Raw genomic sequence first — 10,870 nt, 5'->3', positions numbered from 1 at the left:
TCCGCACGTGTGTTGTCGCTTCAGTGGCTGCAGGAGGGAGCCCCTATATGGCATGCGCCTAATTGAAACTGGATCATTCACGTCGCATAGTCTTATTTAAGCGTACTAAAGCCTGCGCGATTCCACAGGGGTTTGGAGTATGACTTGCGATGGATTAAATAAGGAACTATGCAGCGCAAGCTTGCTTTTATTGTACTCTCTCTCTCTCCTGTGGTGATATATACTGACAGAAAAAAAAAAAAAACAACGGCAAACCGCAGCATTTCATGTGACAGAGCATGGCCGAGCTGCATGTATGGCGCTTGTCAAGCTTCGGACAGACATCATTTGCACAGACATCACAGAGCACTGACATCACACGAACGCCAGTTTGGACAGACATCAGTTGCAAGTACTACCGTGTGCAGTCGCCTCCCTCTGTCCTGTGTCTACTGCGGGTTTTGATTTCTCAATGTCTCACCAACTGGCCTACTTATGTACCCCCATAAACATCGTTTAGGCGCCTTGAAAACGTTCTTATTTGATATTTTCGCGCCCGTACGACATTGTTTTCCGTATGGCAACGTGACTTGCATTGATTTATTTTATTCAACACTTCGTGCAAGCAATATTCCACGAAGTTACAAGGGACCACTTATTTGACTACATACTCGACGTAGTACACCTCCACATTTTGCGTCCTCCTGTTTCCAAGAACCTAGGTATATAGCATTGCGCAGGAGCAGCTGCCGCTGGCGTTAAGGAACTTTAATAGCGAAGCGTCATAGACTTAAGCCATTTCATGCTCAAGGTATCCGGAGGCACAAGTCGTCTTCTGCAACTGTCGCACGTGGACGAGGTGCATTATGTTCTAGCTTCTTCGAGACAATATATATATATATATATATATATATATATATATTTTATAATGTTCTAGCAAAATGTTTTATCAAGGGGAATCGAATGGTTAAGGCCCACGTCCAAAAACGCAGCTCTAGTGTATCACACCATTGAATCGCTTTTTAATTGTGCTTTGATCAGTTGTCATAAAATTGTTGTTTTTTTACCTACCTAACCAGAAACTTGAGGTAGATGTCAGCAAAAGACGGCTGAACGACTGGTAGCCTGAAGCCAGGACAGTGACAAATATATGAGTTAGGATTCAAAATTGGAATAGCGTAGAAGTAACACAATTTGTGTATTAGAGGAGTGTAGATATATTTTGGTGGCATTCTCTTTGTAAATGACAGATATGACTGCTGTACATAGATAAGCACGCGTTTTTCGTCTACAACTACCAAATAATTTATCAATTTTTTTTCTCACCTGTCTCGGCTTCAACAGCAGACTAGTTACCCTGACGTCAAAGTTAAGTCTAGCTCATATGATCGCATGAGAAGCCGCCATATAATTATTTCTTCCCTGATTGTGATTTTCTGTTCTTCGGGCAGGCTTACTGAGATTTGCAGTAGAATTAAACGGTGAAGGAGCGATTATGTCGTAGTTTTTTTCACCCCTCACGTAACCCATAGTGAACTTTGATAGGCTGTTGAAACCAAGAAAGAGACGGAGTAGGACCGCACCATCGTTTACTCCTGGACTTCAGTCAACCTTTCTTCATTCATTTGACCATACTCTTCGTCCTTCGTATCATATCCTTTTATGTCGCGAGGCAGTGGACATCGCAAAAAAAAAATTATTTAGCGGTGCAGGGAAATATCTCGTGGTTATTCGTGCACAGTAGTATCTTACGCATCGCTACAAATAATAAAACGCGCAACTAAAACTAGTGTCTCAGTATTTCTCAGTAGCACATTTAAGTTTGAGAAATTGGTTACGGAAATTTAAAGGAAAATAAAGGAGCGAGCACGGTGGCTCCTGCTACCACCCCCTTTCAAAGACGATTCTCATAACATCCATCTATCGCACACATCTCGTGGAACTGTGCCGTTGAGCGCACGCAGTGATGGTAAACTGTCCCGTGCCAACTGGTTCAGCATCGGGCTGCACCATTCCGCGCGGCACATGGCTCAGGTGGTGCCGCACTGCAGCTCCTCTTCGGTGAGCGTGTGCACATTCCGCCGTCGCAGAATTTCCGGGGCATGGCAGTCCGCGCTCAGCAGCTCTGCTGGAAAGGCACGCAGGTGCGCCACGGAACAGTCGCACACCAGGGGGTTACCTGCGTCCACCGCAGAACACATGCTCAACAAGGTTGCCTTTGCATGCTCGTTCATTAGTTCTCTGGAAGGATCCTGCTTGCAATTCAGCTACCGGTGCAGACAAGGAGGATCATTCGAGTGCATCGAGATTCTCTGGCGCGTGAGATTTTCACTGCTGGCTGTGCAAGCATGCGGGGCTGTACCACATCGTAGAAGAATGCTTAGAGCAGTGGCGTTATCACCAAACTGTGATTCAGAGCAATTTTTCGGAGCACCCCAAAACTCGCTTTGGAGCTCAAAGAGCCATATCGGTATTTTAGAGCAGCTGTGCTCCATGTACGGACATGGCTTGCCTGCCAAAAGCAGCAAATTTGAAACAGATAATTATGCAGCCTAGAACTTGGCTACCAGCTAAACTAATTGCTTCAAGAGAATCCATTGGATGATAGATCATTATCGAACAGCTTTATGTGTGTTTTTACCATGCCAACGCATGCTGCAATGGCGCGGTTTGTTTGTTCATACTCTACAGTACATTTGTTCTCATTAGAGTCACATCCATATCCGGAATAACCAAGTGTCATGAACAACAAACCACGTACCAGCAGAGAGAGAAAGGGAGCGTCTTGAATATCACTTGTTACGCATGCCAGGCTACCCCCTTTTTGTCGGTTGGTTCTCTTGCACATTTCATAGAATAGCCTACGGTACAAACTTGGCTCTACATCTGAGCCGAGTGAACGTCAAGTCACGAATGTCATCTTGAGCCTGTTTGTGCAACGAGACCCAGAAGAAGTGAATTTTGACGCGGCTTGCTCTTTCGCGTGGATTTACTTCACAGGTGGGATGGTGAGCATTACAGATATTAACAAAAAGCGACGATTATATGGAGGTTACAGTCACTGCCCCAAGGCTTGTATTGCTTGAGTGAGCAGCACGTCAGTGGCAGAACAGCCATAATGAAACCCTGTAAACCCTATTAGCGCTTGATCCTTTCACTATTCAGCCATTGGACAGCCATTGTTGCAGCAAAGTTCATCCGAAAATTTACTGCTTGCTGTGGTGAGGAGGCACCCACCCTTCTCCTTCTCTGGCTGCAAGGTGGCCCTTGGAAAAAAAATGCACCACTCTGACCGCATTTTCCCATTGAGCATTTAAAAGCACCCACCGCCGAGCTCGATGGCTTCGATGGGCGCGTCCAGAAGGGGCGCCAGACTGGCTTTGGTCACAGTCATCAGAAAATTGCCGCCCAGGTCCAGGAACCTCAGAGCCGGGAAGTCTTCGCCAAAGTCGTCAGGGACTGACGTCAAGTTGTTCCCCCTGCGCCGAAAGTATTCGAGTTAGAAAGCGCGTCTTCGTTTGAATTATCACTCATTGCAAAAACTTCACCATGACTGTATTGCGAAGATTTTTTTGTCCAACTGAGAAACTCAATCTTCACTGCCCAGCCCCGGCGTCTTGCCCTTATTCCCAGCAGTGGACAGCTATATATATATATATGTCTCTCGAGTGAATACTTAATTGTAACTTTTAGCGTAAATTATTGCCTATTGTCCCAGACGGAAACACCCAAAAGGAGATGTCAAGCAGTGCATGGATTCCAACGCAGTGCTATGCTGCTGCAGACTGCATGTATAGTGCCATTCATACAGTTTCCGACCAGTCATAATCAGTGCGTTAGCAAATTATTACTTTGATACACGTCGTAAGCCGGTACTTTACCCAGCCGGTCATCCTGCACCACTTGTTCGGAGTCGCCATAACCAACTTTCTCCACCTGTTGTTATTAAAGAATGCTTCTTTCTCTCTCCTCGCCAGCCGGTTCTCTGTTTTCTTAGCTTGCCTTCGCTACTGACACGGCTGCTTTTCAATGTATGCAAGAGTGAGGAGCACCTGAAATGTTGCCAGCTTGCAGGTGTGTTGTGGAAAAACATGAGCGACTGGGTGATGCACGTTGTTGCTATTAAAATCGTCACTTATGCGGTCACTCTATTATTTTAAGTCGTTTGTTTTATTCTCTGAATAACGGTATGCTCTGTGTTTGAAGAGCATGTACCGATACTTACGGTCTGTACTAAAAGAAACGTGCACGCTGTATGTTTTTTTTTTCTTTTTCTCGCTCGTCTATATGGAACCCTTACGATTTAAAGGGTGACGATAAGAGCGTCGCTTAAATGCTGCTCTCTACGACTGACAAAGAGGCACACAATACAGCCTGGTTACTACTGGCGAAGGCGGGTTGTATGTTGTTTCTTGCAGTGCTGAACGTTCGCATGAGGCGTCGCAGCTACGACTTCGTTTTGTGGTAGTTCTATGCTGCGCCGAATTTTCTGCTTGGCTGGCTGCGCGTTTCTGAACTCGCGGCCTTCGTCTTCTGTGCGTCGGGCACAGGGTTCAGAACGATGCCATTCATTCTCGTCTGAGGTCGTGGATGGGCTTCCCATGCTTGCATGCTCAGTTCAATCAGACATGTGCTCTGCTAATATACTGCAGCGCTGCTACTCCTACTCTGCTATTGGCCACAAAGTTGCTGAGATAGCTTGACATCGTGAACCGCATTGTTACTTGAAGCCCGTGAGTGAAATAAACGTGATTTCACTCTTTGAAGAATGCCGCCAGCCTCTTCTGCGCGTTCCCTCGACGTTCTACTTTCCCCTTGGCTGAACGCCGTTAAATGGTATCGGTACGTTCTTTTTCTTCCTTAAATTTTCCTCCTCACTCATAACCATGACCATCATCATCATCATCTTGTGACAAACATCATTAGTGCACATAAAAGCACTATATGCTTTGCGACTCTTCGCTGTTTGTACATAACTATGCCTATATTATGTGTACTCTCTCCTTAAGCGTACTTTTCGAATTTATTCCTAAATTAGACCGCATCAGCAACAAAAGGCGCTGAACATGAGTTAAGATCATTAGTATATGGTTATGCTCCCACCTGGAATAAGCACATTATATGCGCTTATTTTTACTGTGATGTCATCAGATATAGAAAACATGCATCCCGTTGAAGCAGAATAAGGACTTGACATTTAAGAAGCCTGTTTGGGATGCACGAATGAGGCTAAATAGAATTTAACTTGAAAACGAAGGCCTCTGCATGAAGTTTTGCGGCAGTCCTACACAAGAGTGCCAAGACAGCAATATCATTATTCAACACAACATTAATTCCGCTGGCTCATGGGTGGGACTTTCAGCTGATTCGATTGACAACTTTGAGTCCACAATAACAATAAAAAAGAAAGGAGTGCAGTTAATGAAAACTTTTGCCTCAGCATGCGGCTTCAGAGCAGAACTTAGCTAGTAGCTGTAGAGGTTTCGCGGCAATATAATACAGGTGGCCCATATAAAGCTAACCAAGATTTAATAGACTTCATAGTGTCCCACGAGAGTGACACAATTGAGTGTTGTCGAACGGTTGCATGAAATAATTAGCATTTTTCTTGCCTGAATAATTAACAACGGCGAATTGGCGAATTGAGAGTTTTTAAGTTATCAGTAATAAAGTGTCAATACGGTAGTTTCGGATATCTTTAAAAAACAACCAACCGAAATATTTAACCAATTAAGCATTTTCACAGCTTTTTCCTGCTTTAAATGTGTGTCCTTACAATCTAAAAACATCCAATCGATAGTGGTGCTACTTTGATGTCTCAAATAAAGCTCTTCTCAGACAGTATAATCGCCTTTTCTCCCGAGTGCTGTTCCTGATGGGCTACGTGCGTGGTCCGAGCAGGATATGTGAGCCAGCAGTGGTCACTTGGTGGATGTTCTGTTTCGAGGGCCTTCTTTTAAGGGCAGCAAATAAATCTGAGCAATAGTGCATTGGTACAAAAATTCAATCAGCTTTCAAGATGGCGTGTGGCTTATGAATTGACACTTCCTTCCTGGAGCCAACATATGCAACCTGAGCTACTTGGTATGCACTAATTAATGGCCCTTACAGAATGTGAAAATAGCACTGACTAGGTCCCGCGACTGTACACAGCGCTCATTGGGCACGTTCTGTAAAAATATATGCCACGCATTATTAAAGGCTTGGTGTACTTATAACTCACTTTTGAAACCTTGGTATTTACATCTGGTACACCAATACCGTGTATTGAGGATCGCAGTGTACATCCGTATCCAACCGACAAGCACCTAAGGCTTTCAACAAATTTGACGTGGTCAGTGTGATGGGTGCCACGTTTTTAGGGAGCTGATTAAGGTCACCGATAGCGACTAGAAGCAGTGAACAAAAGAAAATATTTCTACGAGCAAAAATTTGCTGTACTTTGGGCTCGTAATCTATTCGCAGAAATACATGGATGGCTGGTGCAATGCGTAGCGCAGAAATGGTGAACTGCCATGTTGAAGCTTGTGAAAGAAGCACAAGAGTTAAAGAAACCTGCTTTTAACGAGGCGCGGTAAGTTACAGACCCTCTTATTTCTGTTACGCCATATTTCTGTGACGAGTTCTTAGAGATTAACCGAGCAGCATTGTTTTGAAAGTGTCCAAATTTATTCGTTATATCTATTGACGTGGAGTCCATACAAAAGGAGCGTACTTAACGTTTGAGCGACCTAATGCCATGTGAGCCGCAAGTTCGTGGAAGTTACGTCTCATGAAGCTAAGAGCTTTAGATGCTGTGCTCAAGATCGCGTATGTTCCGTGACAGTTCAGGTAACAAAAGAACGTTTAAGTACGTTTTGTAAGATAGTAAATACACTTGCGCGTTGTGTCTAGCGTCCTATAAAATCACTCAGACTACGTTTAAGTTGGACATTATTTAATCTATTATAATTACATTTAAACACATATATGTTTCTTCATTTATCACTCTCTCAACTAATTATTAACCTTGATCAGATAAGATAGGAGCCTCCAGAGTTAGTAGCATGTAACAAGTATAAGCGATCATCTGCATATAGTCTGGCTGTAGAGTGTAGGTCGGATCTTGTATCACTGATAAAAAATAGACATATTCCCGGGTACGAAGCCTTGTTGTAGTCCAGGTTCCACGCGGGAAAGTGGAGATTAATCTTCATTAACAAACAATTACTGAGTGCCGGATTTTAGAAATTACCCTTCCGTGTAATATCATTTGTACTTCAGCTGAAATTTGTTAATGACGAGCTGACGAGTAACCAGCCAAAGGCATTTTGCGAAGTTTATAAACATCGCGTCTATTTCGATAGGGAGTGCTTAAGTTCGATAATTAACTGAAAAAACTAGATTATACCAGATTTACAGCGTAAACAACAACAAAAAAAAAAAAAACACGCTGGTTGTCAAAAAAAAAAGAGGATTTAGTGATGGATCTTTGAGGTTAGCCGAGACACTTCATGATTATTTGCGTCAATGATCAAAGAGTAGATACGCGATGCTGATGCCATCAGCAACACTGCAAGACTGAACTGGAGCTCCAGCGGGAATCCACGGCTCCAAATTTTTCAGCAATTCATGCCTCCTTTGCTCCTTAGCAGTAACAGGAAGGGGACTGAATTAAACTGCGTTGTTTTCGGTGTCACTTTCATCTCGTAGCCGAGAAAACGTGTGCAGTTTGCTTCCTTTCGTCTCGACCTGATAAGTAATAGCTTCCCAGCATTAAATTCTTTGCAGAAAAATCAGCCAACACCATAGCACGATAGCTGCAATAAAAAAAAAAAAAAAAGAAGAGTCGCTGGCTATACTATACCATCAAATAGCTAATACTTCTATAACTGTTCTCCATAAATAACTTAAACAACAGTGTTGACTATACTGAGCTGCCTTCTCGCAATAGAGGTCGCCACAAACGACGACGCACACTGTGAACCTCGGTTTCATCTTTGAAGAACGTGCTGACAGAGCGCATATATATATATATATATATATATATATATATATATATATATATATATATATATATATATATATATATATATATATATATATATATATATATATATATATATATATAGCCGTAACTGTATGTGACTGTCCTGAAGATTACCTTCACAGATTCTGCGTTGGAGCTAACGCAGTATTATTTTTTTTTGCATACTTTCAATCTTTCTCATTTTTAGTATGCTTGCAATATCCACTTGTTCTTCCTATAGGACCTGGAAGCCGTAAGATTTTTTTTTGTGTCATATCGTAAGCGGCATCAATATTTTTTTGAAAGCCGCTACTTCGACAAGCAAGTGCAACATTATTCTGTTGAACAACACTTTGCCAGACTGACCATACCGCTGATGCGCCTTATGAAGCGAAATGCCAGCACTCCCATGCAACAGTATTTGGGCTAGAATTAATATCTACCAGCGGTAGAAACTGATCACAAAACGCCTATGATGGCATGCTTTGTTGTCCGTACTGTTACTCTGGCTCGTGAACACTCATTACGATTTCGCGACACATGGATATAGATTGCAGGGACTTACGGACAAAGCGAACTTACACCAGGTCCAGATTCCAGAGGCTCGGCGCCGGCCTGGGCAGCATGGACCTCTGGAACAGTTTGAGACTACAGTCGCGAATGACGAGCGACTCCAGATTGCTGAGCTGCGCTAGCCAGTCGTCGTCGATGCGTGCTATGCTGGACTGAACGACCTCCACGACTTTGAGGCTGCCAGAAAGTGCATTGTAGTCCGTCGTCAACTGCAGCGCGGCCATGTTGAACAGCCTGAGAACCTTCAGCTTTTTCAAGTTTTGCAGCGAAGTCCATGACGCTGGCAGACTACTGCGGTCACGGAAGACTATCTTCTCGAGTGTCTCCTCGACGTCTCCGGCGAGAAGGCCCTTGCCGTTGTCGGCAATACCACCACCAGGGGAGCCGAATGATGTCACTGATACGTTGCTCAGTTCCAGAACGTGGACTGGGACACCGGCAAATGCACTGGCTGGAAACTGTGGAAGAACGCTGTCGGCAAGAACGAAGGTAAGCGGGTGTTCTTCCAGTAGAGACCGCTCCACGTAGTCGTCAAAGTGCTGCGGTGAGGTGAAGCCGACGCACGTGTAGATAGCCTGCATAGGACGGCTAGTGTTCTGGCAGCGCGGGTCAATCGACGCCGACCCGACGCCCCTAAGCGACGAGGCAGCGGCGATGACGAACAAAACGCCGCGGACAAGTTCGAGGATCGCCGTTCTCATGCCACCTGACGACGCTCCTCGCTGCTCGACCGTTTGTCACGAAGCCAGTCGCACCCGCGCAGAGTCCCTGTGCTCGGCCAACAGACGAGGAACTCCGCTCGGTATCTTTGGCGACGTTGTCAAAAAGTTCTTGTCCTTTGAGGCTTTCCGCTGTTTTGAAGAAGCAGGCAGTACCTACTAATTCTGGCGTCGGTTCGCAAGTTGCAACTCCTATTGCGCCCTCAAGGGGACATTTTTTCGCTGACGCGCACTCACTCAGCGGTCTGCGAAGACAAGCACACCAGCTTGAATGTAACGCGTGGAGAGCGAAAGCCAATCCGTCTGATGCGAAACTGACCAGAGCTTGGCGCTTTGAATCCGCCGCTGCTGTTGCGGAAACGGGACACCACGTCTCGACGTCTCAAGGAGTCCCCGGAAGAGGAGACAGAAGAAAATATTAAGAGAGGATCGCAGGCGCCTGCTCAAATCACGCAGGCGCACTGTTGACTAGCGACTCGCAAAGCATACGGAGCTGATAAAACGGAGGTCTATATATCACCCAAGGCGCGGCCGCGCTATCTGAACGTCACTCAGACGTTGCATCACGTGGCCGTGGTTTCATCTTCCCGACGGTCTATTTTGGCATGCCTTTTGAAAAGCGCGAACGCAGCGCTCGAATAACAAAGATTGTAGCGAGTGTTGTGCCTAGCGATACACATTAGAAGCAAGAAGCGGCCAAAAGGTGATCTGTGTTTTTTAAACACGGCTTACTTTCTTTCTATTACTTATGTGGCACAGTAAACCAGCTCTGCAGTGCAGACAGCATCTGACGCAAAATATGAAACCAAAAGATATGGGTCACAGTTGAGAAGCACAGCTCAGAGTGTCTACAACAAATAAGAAGGGAACCTACTGTTTAACAGCAATGACGTAGTTAGTATATTGCATAGAATGGGCGTTCTCCACGCGGCAGCAGTTCCAGTGCAACGGCTGATAAAACTTTATTCACAATAAGTGGGAGGAACGGAAAATAAGTGCAACGGAAAAACCGGGGAAGGGTATGTGGTTAAGTGTGCGTGCGTGCGTGCGTGCGTGCGTGCGTGCGTGTGTGTGTGTGTGTGTGTGTGTGTGTGTGTGTGTGTGTGTGTGTGTGTGTGTGTGTGTGTGTGTGTGTGTGTGTGTGTGTGTGTGTGTGTGTGTGTGTGTGTGTGTGTGTGTGTGTGTGTGTGTGTGTGTGTGTGTGTGTGTGTGTGTGTGTGTGTGTGTGTGTGTGTGTGTAAACGGGGAAGGCCCCCCCCCCCTTCCCCGTTTCATCCTGCACCCAAGAAAACGTTTACATGTGAAAACCATACTGAACCCAAGTCTTCGACGAGAAATGTACCATAAGTCTCGCCCTGTGCTAGAGCAATCCATAAGTCCACTCCTAAACAGAAGTGCAATACAGGCCGAATTTTCTGCGGCTGATGCTGCAGAATAGGTGGACGTGATGCTCCACGGTATTATGTACCATGTCAGACCTTCAATCTTTTTTTTTTGTTCATATCGGTGAGCATTACACAAAATCATTTTTACACTTAGGTTATACTAAAATGCGGGCGCGAGACTAAATAATAATCGTGGTCATAGATCT

At 44.9% G+C, this 10,870-nt stretch overlaps 1 protein-coding gene across 1 annotated transcript; it reads right to left on the bottom strand.

Annotated features, from left to right (window-relative positions):
• Nucleotides 1-167: 167 nt before the first annotated feature.
• Nucleotides 168-9,572, bottom strand: LOC146185081 (trophoblast glycoprotein-like). Its single transcript, XM_084606069.1, has 3 exons — nucleotides 8,570-9,572; nucleotides 3,307-3,458; nucleotides 168-2,158 (listed from the first exon to the last, which is right to left on the bottom strand). Exons 1-3 carry the CDS (start codon nucleotides 9,259-9,261, stop codon nucleotides 2,010-2,012), a joined length of 993 nt encoding a protein of 330 aa, XP_084462195.1. The 5' UTR covers nucleotides 9,262-9,572; the 3' UTR covers nucleotides 168-2,009.
• Nucleotides 9,573-10,870: the final 1,298 nt, after the last annotated feature.

This window comes from Amblyomma maculatum, chromosome 6 (assembly GCF_055883805.1).
Source record: "Amblyomma maculatum isolate TAMU_Amacu chromosome 6, ASM5588380v1, whole genome shotgun sequence".
NCBI lineage: Eukaryota > Metazoa > Arthropoda > Arachnida > Ixodida > Ixodidae > Amblyomma > Amblyomma maculatum.
This window is presented reverse-complemented; position numbering and strand designations above follow the sequence as displayed.